Below are 20,372 nucleotides of genomic sequence, written 5' to 3' on the forward strand. Positions count from 1 at the left end.
GTACACCCAAATCATATTGGTCCAATGCAGCTGAGGAAATTGCTTACTTACAAATTCTAAAAGTAATTTCGAAAACGAAAAAGTTAAAATGATTATTGCCAACATGTTAAATCTTCTACTGTAAAGTCTATACCTGGTTTTGTTCTAATATGTACAAAATATGCCTATTTTACCCTCAAGTGTGGGATTCCTTTTTCTATAACAGCTTTTATTTTCTATGAATTTACAATCTCACCATCTGAAATACCTAAATTCAACCTGAAAATAGGTTGAGTATAAAAGAGGTAGATAGAAGAAACCACAGAGCTCACAGAGCTTCCAAGTTTCAACCGCCCATGCTTTGTCTTTTCTGTTAAAGGGCTCTTTCACACGGTCCGCATTCCGTTGCGGACTGCGCTCTGCTCAGCGGGGATCGATCCGCCGATCCCCGCTGAGCCAGCAGATTACAGCTCCGTCTCCGCACTATGTGCGGAGAGGGATGTGTCAGAGCCCCGCTGCTCTCTATGGGGAATCGGATGAGAGCGGACCACCTGTCCGGATGCGGATGGCAGCTGGTGTCAGCGGACATGTCACCGCTGACATCCGCTGCTCCATAGGGCTGAATGGGGCATCCGATCAGATCCGCCTAAAAAACTGACAGGCGGATCTGATCGGAACGCCCGTGTGAAAGAGCCCTTAGTTTCATTTCAACAGACATCTAGGGCCAATTCCAGGTGTCCCACCTAAAGCAAAAATTATACTACCATTCTTTTTTTTTTTTTACGTACAAAATGAGTGTTACTACAGATAACGTATAAAAGACACCCAGTAACGTAGCTCTGTATTCAATCATAAATCATTTGAAAACAATAGACCTACACTTACAGTATTGGGATAATGTATACAAAAGCAGCTGGCACTATTCACTGGTGGCGAATACTGGCATTAAAAACACACAAAGGTGCAGCAGTGAACCTTTCAATTTTTTTTTAATAATACAGTATCTCACAAAAGTGAGTACACCCCTCACATTTTTTTTTTTTTTTTGTTTATATTTTATTATACCTTTTCATGTGACAACAATAAAAAAAATTACACTTTGCTACAATATAAAGTAGTGAGTGTACAGCTTGTATAACAGTGTAAATCTGCTATCCCCTCAAAATAACTCAATAAAGAGCCATTAATGTCTAAACCGATGGCAACAATAGTGAGTACACCCCTAAATGAAAATGTCCAAATTGGGCCCAATTAGCAATTTTCCCTCCCTGGTGTCATTTGACTCGTTAATGTTACAAGGTCTCAGGTGTGAATGGGGAGCAGGTGTGTTAAATTTGGTGTTACTGCTCTCACTCTCTCATACTGGTCACCGGAAGTTCAACATGGCACCTCATGGTAAAGAACTCTCTGAGGATCTGAAAAAAATAATTGTTGCTCTACATAAAGATGGCCTAGGCTATAAGAAGATTGCCAAGACTCTGGCCAAGACCATACAGCAGTTCAACAGGACAGGTTCCACTCAGAAAAGGCCTCGCCATAGTCGACCAAAGAAGTTGAGTGCACGTGCTCAGGGTCATATCCAGAGGTTGTCTTTGGGAAATAGACGTATGAGTGCTGCCATCATTGCTGCAGAGGTTGGAGGGGTAGGGGGTCAGCCTGTCAGTGCTCAGACCATACTCCGCACACTGTATCAAATTGGTTTGCATGGCTGTTGTCCCAGAAGGAAGCCTCTTCTAAAGCTGATGCAGGAGAAAGCCCACAAACAGTTTGCTAAAGACAAGCAGACTAAGGACATGGATTGCTGGAACCATGTCCTGTGGTCTGATGAGACCAAGATAAAATTATTTGGTTCAGATGGTGTCAAACGTGTGTGGTGGCAACCAGGTTAGGAGTACAAAGACATGTATGTCAGTCAAGCATGGTGGCTGCATAAGTGCTGCCGGGAATGGGGGGGGGTGCAGTACATGAGGGAACCATGAATGCCAACATGTACTGTGACATACTGAAGCAGAGCATGATCCCCTCCCCTCAGGGACTGGGTATTCCAACATGATAATGACCCCAAACACACCTCCAAGATGACCACTGCCTAGCTAAAGAAGATGAGGGTAAAGGGGATGGACTGGCAAAGCATGTCTCCAGACCTAAACCATATTTAGCATCTGTGGTGCATCCTCAAATGAAAGGTGGAGGAGCACAAGGTCTCTAACATCCACCAGCTCTGTGATGTTGCCATGGAGGAGTGGAAGAGGACTCCAGTGGCAACCTGTGAATCTTTGGTGAAAGCCATGCCCAAGAGGGTTAAGGCAGTGCTGGAAAATAATGGTGGCCACACAAAACATTGACACTTTGAGCCCAATGTGGATATTTTCACTTAGGGGTGTACTCACTTTTGTAGTCAGCGATTTAGACATTAATGGCTGTGGGTTGAGTTATTTTGAGGGGACAGCAAATTTACACCGTTATACAAGCTGTACACTCACTACTTTACATATGTTGTCATGTGAAAAGATATAATAAAATATTTACAAAAATGTGAGGGATGTACTCACTTTTGCGAGGTACTGTAAGTCATCAAATATATTTGTATGCATTTAGTGTAAGTACCTAAATTAGACTTGCTATTAGCCTCTTGCAACCCCCTGATAGAGGGAAGGACAGGACTGGAAGGTAGCATTGGCAAGGAACATGCTTATAGGAGGAAAGAGCAGATTTAGTGATGTCCCCAGCAGTCTGCTACTGCTCTTTCACTGCTCAGACAGCAGGCTGGGGGTGGAGAATTGACACCACTGCATTCCTTACTGCCCCTCCATGGATCAAACTGGTATTAAGGGGCATTTTTTAAAAATAACAAACATGTCATACTTACCTGCTCCGTGCAATGGTTTTTCACAGAGCAGCCCTGATCCTCCTCTCCTCTGGTCCCCACCAGTGCTCCTGGCTCCTCCCCCTTGACCAGTGCCCCCAATAGCAAGCCACTTGCTATAGGGGCACTGGTGCATGCTCACTCCCGAGCCCTGCTCTATTCATCCATAAGACACATAGAACCACGGCTGGGCCCCACCCCCACTCTTTCCTCATTGGCTAACTGGCTGTGATGGACAGCAGTAGGAGCCAATCGCTTCCATTGCTGTCTCTGCCAACGAGGAGAGGGAGTTTACGGACAGCCGAGGCTCCTGTGCACATTGCTGAATTGAGAGGGGACTCCAGGTGAGTACTGGGTTGGGGAGGCTGCTGCACACAGTAGGAATTTTACCTTCAAGCATAAAATGCATAAAGGTAAAAAAACTTCAGCCTTTACAAGTATAACCACTGTAAGTAAATATCTGATATCACAACTGCCCTATGAGAAGTCTTCCCTCCAGCAACTTTATTTCTAAGTCTGATTCTCTAAAAATGATACCATAGAACATTTACAATATTTTATTTCTGGAAATATAAATATTGACAATAGCTTACCGCACTGTCCCTGTGTATTGTTTCCAAAAAGCTGATATGGCAGGTTGATTAGGAATCGAAGGCCATCGTATTTTATAAGAGATTGTATATTTGGAATCTCCACTACATAAAATTGGCCTAATTTATACAATTTCACCTCATTCTTTTCGTAAGGAATTCCTACAACTGTGTCATTTACAATAACCTAGGATAAACAGAAAGAGAAGAAGTAAGCTTTTTAGGCATTTTTATGCTAACAAGAAAATTGTCATCTGAATATTTGTGAAACCAACTAAATTTTCCCCTTTCAGCACACCTGTACTGTGTCCAGATGCAGAGACAGCTGGACCTCACAGCTACCTATACTTACCTTTTCTTTGCACCGTGTGCTTAGTTCACTTGGGCACATCTTTCCTTTGCACCATCCACTTCCGTTACCTGAAGAATAAGGGGAGCAAAGACTCACTCCACTTCCTAACACATTACAGTACAGGTTGTTGGCTGCTCAGGCACCAGAGCATGAGATTGGGGAGGTCCTAGCCCTGTGTAAGCTTCAACCAGAGCTAGGATGTGTTTTATCTTCTTGCCCCTATGAGTAAATGTAAATGAAATGTTGTTTTTGTGCTTACTTCCTAGAGATTCACCATTGTGTTACCATTATATATTTATTAGTGATTTGGTCCTCAGTGGATATTCACCCAGGATTCCCCCAATGGAAAAAACATTTCCAGGCTCCAGCCTGGACATTCCAGTAATGGGTCTTTACTGTAACATTCAGCAAAGGGTGACTGTTACCTTCCCTGTACTTTCATCTGACTTTCCTTTAACCTATTTTTACTAAAATACCTTTGGTGTTAGCTGCCGAATCATTGTATTTTCTCTTGAAAATCCTATGATTGTCTATTGATTATGCGAGACCTTATGTTTTTAATATAGGTTCTGCATTTCTATGGTTATTTATTTTACATCTATCTATCTATCTATCTATCTATCTATCTATCTATCTATCTATCTATCTATCTATCTATCTATCTATCTATCTATCTATCTATCTATCTATCTATCTATCTATCTATCTATCTATCTATCTATCTATCTATCTATCTATCTATCTATCTATCTATCTATCTAAACAGCATGATTTTCTTAGCCTTCAAGAGGTAACCAGATTAAAATGCCAGGCATGCAAGCTGGTATCATCAAAGCAAGAGAGCAGCGAGTATGCAACCCTGCCCTGTTATGCTGGATATAGTTTGTGAGGTTGAAAAAAGACATCAGTCCATCCAGTTCAACCTATGATGTGTGTGTGTTTGCTGTTAACCATACATTGTATACCCCTGTATGTTGTGGTCTTTAAGGTGCCCATCTAATAGTTTTTTGAAACTATCAATGCTCCCTGCTGATACGACTGCTTGTGGAAGAAAATTCCACATCCCCACTGCTCTGACAGTAAAGAACCCCTTACGTATTTTTAGCTTAAACCGTTTTTCCTCAAGTTTTAGTGAGTGGCCACGTGTCTTATTGTATTCCCTTTCTCTGAAAAGTTTGTTCTTTATGCTAGGGTCACCAGTACAGTATTTGTACATTGTTATCATATCCCCCCTCAGTCGTCTCTTCTCCAGAGAGAATACGTTCAGTGCTTGTAGTCTTTCCTCATAGCTGATGCCCTCCATTCCCCTAATTATTTTTGTTGCCCTTCTCTGGACTTTCTCCAGTTCCAGCACATCCTTCCTGAGGACCGGTACCCAGAACTGGACAGCATACTCCAGATGTGGCCGGACCAGAGTCTTGTAGAGAGGGAGAATAATCTCTTTATTTCTGGAGTGAATCCCCTTTTTTATACATCCCAGTATTCTGTTCGCTTTGCTTGCAGCAGCTTGGCATTGCATGCCACTGCCAAGCCTGTTGTCTACCAGTACCCCCAGTAGGGATGATCGAATGGTTCGGGTCGACCATTGGTTTGACCCGAACATTGGCTGTTCGAGGTTCGGCCGAATTTAGAACTTTTTGCTGAAAAAGTTCGGAATTCGGCAACTAGAACCGACCAAAAATGCAATGGGCCAGGAAATGGGCTTTAAAAGCCCGTGATTGGACCAGAACCATTAGTAAAAGCCAATTGAGGGGGCAGGAGAATGCTAGGAATGTGATTGGAGTGACTAGGGGGTCCCTAGGCCAATCATTAGTGAATACGCCCCCCAGTATATAAGATAGCCCCGGCAAATTCCTAGCATTGTAATACAGGGACATGGAAGAGAGTGGAAGCAGTTCTGTTAAATTTGCTTCAAAAGTGTCATTTAGCATTTATTAGTGTCAGGAAAGGGATATCTAGTGTAGTTAGAGTGCTCTTTTACACTTAAGTTAGATGCAAAAAATTAGTTTCTGTAGGGAAAGTGTTAAGTGCCAGGGTGACCGTAATGTAGTGTAGGGTGAACTGACTCTGACTGCTATGGCAGGGTGACCAAACCCTTCCATATCAGGGTGACCGCAATAGAGAAAAGATTGTTTCTCTTATGTCACATTCAGAGCACTGATATGGCTTCTCGCCGGTCAGCCTGCTTTTTGGCTGCGGGCGTGTATAGGCATTTTTTGAGGACATGTTTGGAGTCAGGCATGACATCTGAACATGTGTATAGGGGGTATATATACACACCCATGTATGTATATATACACCTGCACATATATAGGTGTGAAAGGAGCAGAACACTATACTTGCGCTAATTAAATAATTAACACCAATATGGTTACGCTCCTATAACACCTATATATGTGTAAGTGTAAAATACATATAAGTGTGTGTACATATATACCCCTATACAGAAGTTCAGATGTTTTGCCTGCCTCCAAAGAACCCAAAAAATGCCCAAAAAAACGCCAGCGCCAAAAAAAAAAACGCCCAGGTGTGTTGTTGCAGGCATTTTTTTGGGGTCTTTGGAGGCAGGCAAAACATCTGAACTTGTGTATAGTGGTATATATACACACATACTTGTATGTATTTTTACACTTACACATATATAGGTGTTATAGGAGCAGACCCTTATTAGTGGTAATTATTTAATTAGCGCAAGCATATATTTCTGCTACTATCACACCTATATATGTCTAGGTGTATATATACATATAAGTATTTGTGTATATATACCCGTATACACAAGTTCAGATGTTTTGCCTGCCTCCAAAGAACCCAAAAAATGCCCAAAAAAACGCTAGCTCCAAAAAAAAAGAAACGCCCAGGTGTGTTGTTGCAGGCAATTTTTGGGGTTTTTGGAGGCAGGCAAAACATCTGAACTTGTGTATAGTGGTATATATATATATATACACACACACTTATATGTATTTTACACTTACACATATATAGGTGTGAAAATAGCGAAGCCATATCCCTGTTCTCTAAGTGACATAATACAAACAATCTTTTTTTTTTATGGTTCTGGACATGCTACAGAGCTGAAACTTCACAGGTACACTTTTTAGACCCCCCAGATACTAAATCCAAAAAATTATTTTTTTTTTTTTCAATAATTTGCTCTCTATCAAAAATGACAATTTTTAAGAACTTTTTTTTGTGTGATTAATAGTCCCTGGGGCATGACCCAGAACCCTAGGCACTTTTTAGGGGCATTTATTGGGTTTTAGGGCTCCAAAATGGTGTTTATTTGATTACCGAAGTTCGGGTCCCATTGATTTCAATGGGTTTCTGAAATCCAGGCCGAACTTTCGGGAAGTTCGGATGTTCTGGCCGAACCAAACTTTTGAAAAGTTAGATCATCCCTAACCCCCAGGTCCTTTACCATCCTAGACTCACCCCTAGTTTCCCCCCCAGAGAGTAGTTTGCTTTCGCATTACTGATGCCCAGGTGCATTATTTTACATTTTTCAACATTAAACCTCATCTGCCATGTAGTTGCCCACCCCATTTTTTTGTTCAGATCCTCTTGTAAGGTTTCCACATCCTGCATAGAAGATATTGGCATGCTTAGTTTAGTATCGTCCGCAAATACTGATGCTGATGCTGACACTAAGCCCTTTAGCCTCGGGGTGTTTTGAGAAAGGTTCCTTCACAAAATAGGGGTCCACTTCCCAAAGCACCTGTTCCTAATGCTGACAGCCACCAGGCTCTTTGGCATTCCCAGTGCCCAGGAGGGAAGGTTGGCAAGGAAAGGCTTATTATGTTGCTGATTTATGTACACACGCAACTTTGGAGACGTTTCTTGCATACCTGGCATGCTGGACTGTCTTTTTTATGTTTTACATAATAAAAATATATTTAACCCTCCTAGTGCTAAACTGCTTATGAACACAGCACAATATTGTGCTATTGCTTGTAAATATACCTGCAATCTAAATCCAATTCTTCAATGATGTTGTACATATATGTACAGATTCTATAGCTGTTCACCGGCAGCTGTACTCACAGGGTGCACATTTACCCTACTGTGATGTGTCTGTTGAATGCAGGGTGAATTTAATTAAGCCTCAGTTGGGCTAAATATTAACTGAGCAAATTGCCCATTAGATCATTGATAAATATATCCCACTGTATCTAAATTTGTTATGGATCTTGTGGTTATCAGGCATTATATTAAAGGAGGCTTGGGTTTATCTGTACTGGAATTCAGGGTTTTTCACTAAGTGCAGACGGATAAACTATGGCCAGATGGGCAAATGGCTAGCAAGTCTCCATTTTTCAGTGTCAATCCGCTAGCTAGATTTGAGAATAAATGACATAAATGGAAAGAAAACCCACATTGAACCAATAATGGCACCAGGGATGAGCATAAGTTTGACACCAGGTTTGGTCTGAACCCATGTTTGGCTGAACCAGGAAAACAACTGTCAGTGCTGGGCCAATCCGACTTATCGTAGCTGCACATACACAAAAGGGCGGGATGCTCATGATATCACTGACTGAATATGGCCACAAGTCAAGAATATCACTCTCAGCCCCTTTTCTTTCTCACCTCCCACTTTCTCTCTCACCCCCCTCTCTCTCTTTCAACCCCCTCTCTCTCCTCCCCCACCTCTTCTCTCCCTCTGTCTCTCCACGCAACTTCTTTGCCCCTTCCACTCTCTGTCACACCCTCTTTCTCTCTCACCCCCCCTCTCTCTCTCTCTCATTCCCCTCTCTCTATTTTATCCCCCCTCTCATCCCCCTCTGAAGAGGTAGAGCTATAATATTAAGAGGTGGAGCCTAAAGAGGAAGGGTGGAAATAACAGGTGGGTCTTAAACAGGAAGGGGTGGGGCAAATATATATGGGGACATCCAATTTAGGTCTTGCCTAGGGCAGCACAAAACCAAAATACACCACTGGTGTACAGGCAATTGTGGGGTGGGGAATTCTCCACCTGCAGCTGTTTGGCCTGACAATGACAGTTTACCTCAGGGTTTGGTCAAGCTCCCTAGGTGCCACCAATAACAAATGTCAGCAGTTAAGAGGATTTAGGATTTATTTATTAAAAAAGATATTTTTTTATGTAGAGATTTTCTTTTTTTTTATTATAATGAAAATATTTAAGTCACTTAAGTCACAGAAATGAAGCCCTTTATATCAACCAACATATTAGTTCAGTTTCAAAGCATAGGTTTGCTGGTTACTCGGCCAATATAATTAACTAAGATCCATCCTACCTGTACCGTTGGTTGTGACAGGAATGTTTTTGAAAGGCGTATTGTCTGAGTTTCATACTTTACAATGATGTCACGTGGACATGATACCCCGTCTTGAGCTCCACAGTTATAATTTTCAATGTATACACCAAAGGTACTAATCTTCTTTATAATCTCTTCCACCAGAGTATAGCTGCAGTTGCCTTGAAAGTCATAGCGCGTCCCATCAAATGTCTTAAAATGGGGATCACCCCAACCATTGCAAGGACCTATAGAATAAAATTTGCAGTTATTGAAAGGAAATCCATTTTAGGTGTTAATATAGGTCTGGAATTCATCTATTTTTGTATAATGTCCCAACTAATGAATTCAATTAAAGCTGAACTCCAAGCAAGCATGTAAATGCTCAGCTAGATGCTATTATAACCTTTTTTCTGCTCCTAGAAGCTAAACAGTGTTACCCTATGTGTCCATGCACACTACTTTGGGCTATTAGCATTTTTTGAGCTTTGGCTTCTAGGAGCAGAAATAAAATTGTTTTTGTAGAGTTTCTTGGAGAGTTTCTTTCCAGCAGAAACACTTCTAAATGCTCCTAAATGCTGCTAACATCATTTGGTGAAACCCCCCCCCCTTTTTTTTTAAAGGAATTGCAAAAACGCTAATAAAATTTTAATGCGCCAAAGCGCTCCTTAACGCTCTTAAAACGTTACTAAAACACTACTACAAAAAAATATTACCAGCGTTTTTTTTATCCAGCAATTTTTTCCAGTGTTTATTAGCTTAACAAAAAATGCTAATGCGCATGGAGCCAAGAACGAGATTGTCAACAAGCACTTCTTTCAGTCTTAAGCTGGCTATACATCAGTAGAATTTTGTTCAAAAGTTATTGATTTCACAATATTTGTTTAATTTTCTAATAGGTAACGGGGTTAAATCCACTATTGTTTTCAGCCATAGCAAGAAAAAAACAAGGGAGTTGGATGTTTTCTTCTTCTTCTTCTTTTTTCTTGAAAGTAGGAAATTCTAACAGTGAATGTGTTTTTTTAATTGGAAATTATATTCATTCCAAAATTGAATGTTAAAAGCAAATTCTATTATCAAGTACTTTCGAACAACATTTGTCAAGTATCTGACAACAACATCAATTATACTGAGGAGACTTCTTGAATGAAAGTTCAGAAAAAATTCTACCAGTGTTTGGCCAGCTTTACTTTTGCTGTTTTGGGATTATAGTAGGTTGATATAAGCTAAAAATGTTCGCTGTCTTCTTGCATTTTTTTTAAGTTTCTTTTTTTTTTTGGTGCTGCTTGGCAGAACTTTTTCACCCAGGGGAGAATAAGATTGCACATACCTTCGCAGATGTGCCAAACGGCCTCAAGTTTGACCTTCAACACATCTGTGCATGTGCAGGTTTCCTTGCACAAGCCAAGCGGATGGCGCAGTGAAGGAGGTCTGGAACCTTTTTTCTTGTGCATGTGTGAGCGCTGCTCAGTGCATGCACAGATGCATCTGTGCATGCACTGGACTATCAAAAATGACAGTGCCATTGGAGGGGGCAGAGCCACAATCAAGGGAACTAAAGTTCCTCTTTAACCACTTACAGCCTAGAGGCTTCATGTATACAGCTTCTGGAGGAAGTGCTTAAACCAGGGTCCTGGAATAATTTCTAGAGCTGTTACTGGTTTTCCAGTAAAAGTGATCCAAGTGGTTATACAGCCACTGTTTCACTTTTACAGCACACGTAACACTTTTACAGCTCCCTCTCCTCTGTTATGAATGAAGCCAGTATGGCCAGGGAAGAAGCCAATTAATCAGATCTCTGTTTGAACAGTGGTGCTGCAGGGCAAAGGAGGGATCAGAGACTTATAGACCCCTGATCTTCTATTATTACTCCCTTGTGAGAGCAATACAGTTGAAGTGTAAAAAAAAAGTAATTGAATAAAATAAATTAAAAAAATTAAAGCACCCTCCTCTCCCTGTGCTCATGCACAAGTGCACGTTTGCATGTAGGTCCTGCATGCACATGTAAAGCAGGACATACAAGTGTCAGAGTGAAAGCAATAACTTTAATGCCAGAGCTCACGTTTAACTCTAAACTGTAAATGGCCTGGAAGATTTACCCTGTACAAAACTCAAGCCACACACACACTTGGCTGGTCATTTTGTATGTGCTTGTATTATTCTTGTTTTCCTTAATAGGTCAGACAGACATTATGCAGATATAAAATACTTACATTGACACTCCCAGTGCTGGCAGCATTGGTCATCATTGGTTACAGCTATTGGTGGGAGACCATTAACACATATAATTGGAGGTGAAGGTTTACACTGAATGCGTGTAATATTTACTGAAGTGCCTCTTAAACATTGAGCCACAGTGCAGTTGTCTATTTTCCAAGTTTCATTATACTGAAGAGATAAAGAGTTCAGAATTGTTAATATATCACTGAGTCTAAACAAGAAAAACACTAAACCTAAAAATCAAAATGTACATTATATGTGTTGTGTGAAAGCATTACTGTTGCAAACACAGCCACTGTATATTGTCCTTCATGTATGCATTATGTTTATTAGATGTGTATACGTTTAAGAACCAAGTGTTAGGAATGTAATGCTGCAGCCCTTCTACCCCCACACCCCCCCCCCCCTCCTGTTTCTGTGTCTAATTGTGTGGAATCATGACACAGACAATGGTCTGGTCTGGGCTGGAGACATCTCTCCGCAGGGGGTGTGTATTAAGACTGCCTGTTTCAATGTACAAATGTTCTGTTTCCATTGGCTGGTCTTTGTCTCCTTCCCCCCTTCTGAGACAAGGCTAATGGGAGTTTCCCTAACTGTGTGTAAAACTGTATGTCTTGGAATTGAATAAACTAGTTTAAGCTCTGCATGGTTAACCCTCAACACCTGTGTGGATTGTCTCGTGATTGAGGGGTTAAGGGCTGGATATGGCTTCTCCGCAGGCTGTGGGTGCGTTTGGAGGACAGGAGACACAGGTCCGGCGGATGTGCCCAGCTGGGGTACAAAGATCAGTTACATTGGTTGGCAGCGGTGGGATGTCTCCTGCAGTCCAGGACATCCAAACCACCACCAGGATTCAAGATCTGGGCAGCTGCCGAGGAGTGATACGGGGACCAGCCAGCATGAGAGCGGAGTTCGGGAGGAGGCTGCAAGGCATGCGGAAGCACCATCAGGGACCAGCGACAGAGCACACCATGCTCGGCTGGGAGGATGTGATCCGCCGGCAACTCTGGCATGAGGCGCTAAGCCACAAGCGGCACCATCAGGGGAAGATCCTTCCCTCCTCCACAGAGATGTACCAGACGCAGTACTGTGCACGAGAGGTGTTCCTGGGGGAACGACCGTGAGATTAAGGGAAGACGGAGCTCGGAAGATTGGTCCAGGAGGAAATGAGGCTGGACGCCAGCTACAGAGCCCTCCGGTGGTTCGCGGCTCAACTGTGGCCAGGTACAGCAGAGGGCAGCCCGACAGAAGGCGTTGGCTATGGCGGCGTGGGGCTACTCCATCAAAAAATGTACGGAGACCCAGACTTTGGGAGCGATGAGGAGTGGCGGCTGGAACACATTCTGGATTTCCGAGATGAGGTGCTGGACCTCCCCGACGAGGCGTGTGACCTGGAGGAATTGGAGTTCCTGGTTGAGCAGGAATGGGAGCTCGAGATTGCCTACAAGTGGCTGTTTGACGGTGATCAGCAGCCTGGCATGGCTCCCGTTGCCTGGGACTGTCCGAGAGAAATAGCAGACAGTCACGAAGATGAGAAGCAAATGGGGCCAGGGGTGAACCTGCGTTTTCCCGTACTAACTGCAATGGAAGAAGCAGCGATGATACAGAGGGCACTGCGAGCGCTAGAATGCCGGAACGCACCAGAGGTCCCCCAGGCAGCGAGACAAGCTAATAGCATGAAGGTCTCAGAAGGGGGAGTTGAGACAGGCGCTGGAAGGCTGGGAAATGGTGATCAGCAGCAAGTCCAGAGTATCTCATCTGGTGCCCCAGCAGAAGCGCTGGCTACAGGGCAGAGTGCCCCTGGCATCTGCCCAGCATCAGAAAAAGAGTTGGATCCGGAGAGTCTGAGAGAGGATCTGCGTGAGCTATTTTCCCAACAGCAGATATCCCCACCGGGAGTAGAGGAAGCAATTCTCCCTCCCCAACAATTGGACACTACCCCAATGTTCATCCCCCCAGCAGAAGCGCTGGCTACGGGCCAGAGTGCCGCTGGCCTCTGCCCACCCTCAGAGTTAGATACAGGGAGTCCGAGGGATGACCTCAGTGAGCCGTTTCCCCAGCACTTGGACACTACCCCAATGTTTATCCCCCCAGCAGAAGCGCTGGCTACGGGGCAGAGTGCCGCTGGCCTCTGCCCACCCTCAGAGTTAGATCCCGGGAGTCCGAGGGATGACCTCAGTGAGCCGTTTCCTCAGCACTTGGACACTACCCCGGTGTTTGTCCCCCCTGGCAGAAGCGCTGGCTACAGGAGAGAGCGCTGATGGTCTCTGCTCAGCATCAGAACCAGAGATGAAGAATCCGGGAGACAGTCCCTGCAAGATACCTTCTCAGCGGCTGGTAACTACACCAGGAGAAAAGCAAGTACCTTTTTCTCCATCATCAAGGCAGAGAATTATTCAGCTCCCCCCAATATCTGCAACCCTGCCCTAGATCAGAGGAGTGCAGACAGCTGTTCCCACTCTGCAGCGGCTGTTTTTATTCATGGGAGACCCTATGTGCAATTTTGCTCCCCAGTGCCAGTTGTACTTTTACTTTTCCTGGTTGTCTGGGGTGGAAGTTCGTGACTAATGCAGGTCCAGACCAGTTGAGGGTCAGGAACCTCGTTAGTCTGTTTTTAAAAGGGGGGAAATGTGACAGCACCCACTGTCACTGTGTGTTTTGGAGGGGTCTGTGCGCAAGCCTCCTACCGACAGACTATGGGCCAGAAGCTACTGGAGTTTGGCGCTGCAGCCTTTTGACTTTACCGTCCACTACTGCCTTGGGAAGCAAAACGGCAACGCCGACGAATTATCCAGGCAAACAGACATTGACAAATGATCTGTGAGTACTCCCCAGACATCCCCAAGCCGATCCGTTAGGATCAGACTGTGTATGCCGGCTTGGTTCTGGGGGAGCATTGTGGCAAACACAGCCACTGTATATTGTCCTTCATGTATGCATTATGTTTATTAGATGTGTATACGTTTAAGAACCAAGTGTTTGGAATGTAATGCTGCAGCCCTTCTCCCCCCACCCCCCCCCCCCCCTCCTGTTTCTGTGTCTAATTGTGTGGAATCATGACACAGACAATGGTCTGGTCTTGGCTGGAGACATCTCTCCGCAGGGGGTGTGTATTAAGACTGCCTGTTTCAATGTACAAATGTTCCGTTCCCATTGGCTGGTCTTTGTCTCCTTCCCCCCTTCTGAGACAAGGCTAATGGGAGTTTCCCTAACTGTGTGTAAAACTGTATGTCTTGGAATTGAATAAACTAGTTTAAGCTCTGCATGGTTAACCCTCAACACCTGTGTGGATTGTCTCGTGATTGAGGGGTTAAGGGCTGGATATGGCTTCTCCGCAGGCTGTGGATGCGTTTGGAGGACAGGAGACACAGGTCCGGCGGATGTGCCCAGCTGGGGTACAAAGATCCGTTACAATTACTAATTGTCTCAACTCTACATATATACTTTCTTTTACCTGTAATTTAAATGGGATATTTGATAAGATCATTTTTGGAATCTTTTGCATAGGTTGTTAAGAATCATTTTTTTGTAAATACGTTCCCTCTTTTTCAAAGAAAAAGTTGCATGTGAATATTTTATATTTTGACAGACAACCAGCATATAAATCCTTTACAGAAATCAATATTTTAAGGTTTTTTAATGAGAGCCAGCTTGCCTGAAAGGAAAATACTCCTGATGGATTCATCGATAATCAAAGCCATGTAATCATCCTTGCGTGTGATCACAGTGCTTTCATTATCACAAAACCCCTTTAAATACCATGCTCTCTATGACCTAGTGATCACATGACTTTGTTAATGAACAGGGGGCAGGGGGACAACAGGGAGAGCAACCAGGCTGTATTGTTAAACTGCAATAGAAAGGTCAAGTAACCGACCTGACTACAGTGGCCGGTAGTGCTGTGCATACCCACAAACTAGATAAACAGAAATTCAAATTCTTTAAAAACTTCCATGTGTGTATTAAATGTGTTTGTTTATCTGTTTGCCTAATTCAAGTCACATTCTATATTGAATGTTTATATTAATAAATAGTCAAAATAAACAATATAGTGTAACAATACACACAACTTTAGAATAATTGCAAATAAGCTAGAACAATGGTGAAAGGATAACATTTCATATATCAGGGGTATTGAATTGAAATTCACGGTGATCCATTCAGCAAAATTTTCTTCCAGCAGAGGTCCAAATAGTATGTTTGTGCAATGTCTCAGATCCCTCCCATCACGGCCCCACTCGTTTTATATCACAATGCCGTTCACTCATCAGTGTCCTTAGTACCCTGCACATCAGGTACCCACTTCACATCAGTTTCCCTTTCATATTAGTGTCCACTGCCCCTTCACATCAACCCCCCCCCCCCCTTAGGTCTGCCTCCCTTTTACATCACCCCCCACATCACTGCCCTTTTTGCATCTTCCCCACTGCACTGCTCCCCTTTACATCTCTCTCCCAACACTGACCCCCTTTACATCCCCCTAACAGCACTGAAATAGGGAGACTGCACCGGAGGAGCCAAGTGTTAAACTCCCTGGATAAAAGTATGCACCAAGGAAAGTGTGGCCAGTGGTCATTGAAAGAAGACTGCCAAGACCGAGACCTGGCCCTGGATGGTACTCAAGGCCAGGCGCTGCTCAACGCCCCATTGGAGGAAGGTCAAGATCCGAGCCACTGAAAAAGAGCGAGGATGAAATCCAAGAGATTCACACCACACAATGTACGACTTCCATGTACGATGGTAGATCTTCCTAGAGGTAGATTTTCTAGCTTTTGACAGTGTAGGAATCACCGAATCAGACAAACCTCTATCTTTCAGCACCTGGCTTTCTCTAATGTAGGGGGGCTAAGTTATTAGTGAACATAAAAAAGTTCCAAGAAAAGTCCAATGAAGTGCCAAAAAGGTGCCAGAAAATGTGCAAAAAAGTGCAAATAAATATTTACGTTGACAAATCTTCAAATATTTAATTGTTATTTATTTAGTAGTGGTATATGATATGTATACTGTAGTAGCCATGCAGATTTAATTAATAATTTAGCATTGTGCACTTTTTACAACAGAAACAGATTTGGGTGACATATTTATATATCATTTTAGGGTAAATACTATTACTAGTATTTTTGCGCTGATTTTTTTCCCTGTTTTTATCTTGCTGCTGCACCCACTTGCAGTCAATTAACAGCAATTACACTCTTAAATAGTTTCTCAATAGATACAGCCATGTTTAGGGGGAGCGAGAGGTAAGGATAGGGGTGTGCCACAGGATTAGCTCGCACAGGGCACCTAAACACCTAAGGCCGGCCCTGGATGAGTTCCGAGACTTTCCCCTTGTAACAATGGTCAAGGAGGGTTGCCAACTAATAGTGACCCTTCTCCTTGATGCCACAAATTCTTGGGTCCTTTCGCAGGCTTTGAAAAATGAAGGAGCCCATGCACCGCATGTTTGCGGAGGCATGAGAAGCAGAGTCCTCGGGGGCACTGTGGATTACAGTATACGGAACTGTCTCCTCCCAGACACGTACTACTCCCAAGGGTTCTGGGGATGGAAAACCAACTCTTAAGGTTTGACATATGTCTTCCTCTGCTTCAATGCCTCCAAAACTGCCAAAATCGTCGTCCTTTTCTTGTGTTCTGTAGCGTTGCAAAAATGATGTCTGCATAAAGCGGGCCTTGAGAGACAAAAGAAGTCCTCCTCTTCCTCCCGCTGCTCTGCCTCGAGTGCCTTGTCCATAATGCCACTCAGAGTCTGTTCCAGCAAGAACGCAACAGGGACTGTGTCACTGAGACATGCATTGTCACGGCTCATCATCCTTGTCACCTCCTCAAACTATGACAGTACAGTGCATGCATCTTTATCAGCAGTCATTGATGTGGGGAAAAAAGACCAGGCCGGCCTGAGCCTGTCGTTGTGCCATACTCACACAGGTACTCGTTCTTTTAGTAGGCCCGTCCCCCACCTCCTCTGTATGCTGTGGCTGGATAGCACAGACAACATCCACTGACACACTGCAATATACTGCAGTAAAACTGCACTGACACACTTCAATATACTGCAGTAAAAGTGCACTAACGCATATTAATATACTGCAGTAAATGTGCACTAACGCACTTCAATATACTGCAGTAATAGTGCCCCAATGCACTTCTATACTGCAGTAAAACTGCCCTGACACTCCACACTGACACACTTCAATTTACTGCAGTAAACCTGCCCTGACACATTAAACTGACACTACAGTAAAAATGAACAGTCACACTACACTCATGCTGCACTATCACTATATTCACACTAAACTGACACTAAATAAAAACGGTCGCACTACACTCACACTGAACTATCACTATATTCACACTACACTGATATTTTATACTCACAACAGAATCACAATAGCACACTAACTTGCAAGTAGCAATGAACAGATCCCTGTTCTATATATCTCAACTCCAATATCCCAATGCAATTGGCTGCTCTGGAAAGGAACCTTTTATAGTGTGAAGTAGGACTATGAACACAAAAATACCGTGCAGTATAGGCCCTTACCCCTATTGGAGACTAGTAAAAAACATTGGGATAGAAAAAAGATGGGGCTTTACGGGCCAGTGGGAGTAGAAGGATCAGAAACAAAACCAATTGTAAAACCAAAAATACATTTTATTGATATAAAGAGTAAAAAGCAAGCATGGGCTACCATGCATATATACTGGTAGCAAACTGTAATACAATTATAAAATCAAACATGTAACGTCACTGGTAATGTAGAAACATATCCCATAAGGGGATTATAGCCAAAACAAAGCCTGTATAAGGTGAAAGATGGGTCTCAAGCTGGATTCGGTCACGGAAGGTCCCCAGCAAGCCGACGCGTTTCGCTCAAGGCTTCCTCAGGGCCTGAGAGACCATAACAGACCGATGTTTCCTTTTTAGCAGTGACTTGTGTTAGGCGACAGGGCTGTAGCGATACAGAGGCTGTCCGGAAGATATTGCTTCCGTATTCACCATACAAAATCTATATAGACATCAAAAAACATATCTCTTGCATTGGATCCGGTATAATGGTCCCAACTGTGTCATCAAGGGCAGGGCTTCTGGGGATAGCTCCACTGTAGCCTCTTGGGGTAGGTTACCCCTCAAAGGGTGGGCGTGCTCTTCCTGGTTTATTCGTCCTTTTATGTGCAATCACCTCCAGATATAAAAAATCTAGTATTTATATTGCAATAGTTTGAGCCGGGCGCAAAGCACCTTTCTCTATGCAGTTTATCGAAAGTATATCCCCAGTCTAAGGGTCTCCCTTAGATATGTTTTTTGATGTCTATATAGATTTTGTATGGTGAATATGGAAGCAATATCTTCCGGACAGCCTCTGTATCGCTACAGCCCTGTCGCCTAACACAAGTCACTGCTAAAAAGGAAACATCGGTCTGTTATGGTCTCTCAGGCCCTGAGGAAGCCTTGAGCGAAACACGTCGGCTTGCTGGGGACCTTCCGTGACCGAATCCAGCTTGAGACCCATCTTCCACCTTATACAGGCTTTGTTTTGGCTATAATCCCCTTATGGGATATGTTTCTACATTACCAGTGACGTTACATGTTTGATTTTATAATTGTATGTCAGTTTGTTACCAGTATATATGCATGGTAGCCCATGCTTGTTTTTTACTCTTTATATCAATAAAATGTATTTTTGGTTTTACAATTGGTTTTGTTTCTGATCCTTCTACTCCCACTGGCCCGTAAAGCCCCATCTTTTTTCTATCCCAATGTTTTTTACTAGGACTATGAACAATGAGCCATGATTGGAGATAGTCATCAAAACTGTGTCCAATGATGGTTCTGACAGTGCTATGTGCCCTGATTGGGCAAAGCCTTCATTGCTTCAGCCAATAAGAGCTTCGCACAGTGTGTTTTGGGGCATTCAGCGTCCCGAAAAAACGGTCAAACCCCCCTTAACAATTTGGGTTTTTGCCAAATACTAAAGGGGAAAAAAAAATGAAAATCATATACACAGTACTATTCCTACATATGTTAACCACATACAGTTCAGAATACAATACTTTTTACTATAGTGTGTGTTTAAGTAATACAATACATTCTCCAATTTACAATACGTGATATGGAGAGATCACTCACCTTACGAGGGGGTACAAGCAAACAATCAGGTGGAGGGACTGTTGAAGGTGTAACAGTGATATATGTTGACTGTTTTGTAGAACTGCTTGTTTCCGGAGATGTAACTATTGGAGTAGTTGTGCTGTGTGTTGTTGTAGTTGTAGTTGAGCTTGTCGGTGTACTTGTAGTCGCAGTTGTGGGGTTTTGTGTTTCGCAAACCCAGTCCTGGACAGTCACTGTACACTTTTCACTGCACACTATTTTGTAGCATGTTTCCCTGACTTGCCCATGTTTAATTTCACCTGAAGATGAAAACAAACAAAGCCAATGTGTTTAATGTACACAACTATCCTTCTTTATCTCATATGAATTACATCTGCATTCAAACATTTTAGATACTGCTGACTAGCAGCATACAATAAATCCTAATCATTCGAAAGTCCACCTAGAGAAGAAAAAATTCCAACCGTTGTGAAAGTTTCCTAAATTTTCTCTAGATCAAGAACATTTTTAACAGAAATGACATTAATTCCAACATTTTATATTAAAAGCAATCAAAATTATGACATATTTTCAAATGATGTTTGTCAAGTCTATTTTGGCAATAATGTAGTGAGAAGTATTTTGCATGATTGTTCATTTAACCACTTCTGGACCGGGCCCATTTCTGACACATGTTTTTTACAAGTTAAAATCTGTATTTTTAGCTAGAAAGTTACTTAGAACCCCCAAACATTATATATATATATTTTTTTTTTAGCAAATGACGATTAAATTGCAATATTTTTTGTTGCGCACTATTTGTGTTGCGGTCTTTAAAACGCCATTTTTTTGGAAAAAATACATTTCACTGCATTTAAAATAATGAAACAGTAAAGTAAGCCCATCTTTTTTTGTATATTGTGAAAGATGATGCCACCCTGAGTAAATAGATACCTAACATGTTACGGTTTAAAATTGCGCACACCCTCGGAATGGCGACAAACTATGGTCAATAAATTCT

General features: G+C 42.8%; 1 protein-coding gene across 1 annotated transcript in view; it reads right to left on the reverse strand.

The window, feature by feature from the left end:
* Window positions 1-8,985: 8,985 nt before the first annotated feature.
* LOC309565966 (mucin-5AC-like) overlaps window positions 8,986-20,372 on the reverse strand; it is a gene marked incomplete at its 3' end in the record, with an annotated part of 179,326 nt that continues 167,939 nt past the window's right edge. Inside the window, exons 41-43 of the mRNA XM_082270993.1 lie at window positions 19,391-19,671; window positions 11,256-11,430; window positions 8,986-9,290 (exon numbers count right to left, since the gene is read on the reverse strand). Coding sequence (XP_082127119.1) covers window positions 8,986-9,290; window positions 11,256-11,430; window positions 19,391-19,671 — 761 coding nt within the window. The remainder of the gene's footprint in view (window positions 9,291-11,255; window positions 11,431-19,390; window positions 19,672-20,372) is intronic.

This window comes from Pelophylax lessonae (genome assembly GCF_965119305.1).
Source record: "Pelophylax lessonae genome assembly, chromosome: 10".
Taxonomy (NCBI): Eukaryota; Metazoa; Chordata; class Amphibia; order Anura; family Ranidae; genus Pelophylax; species Pelophylax lessonae.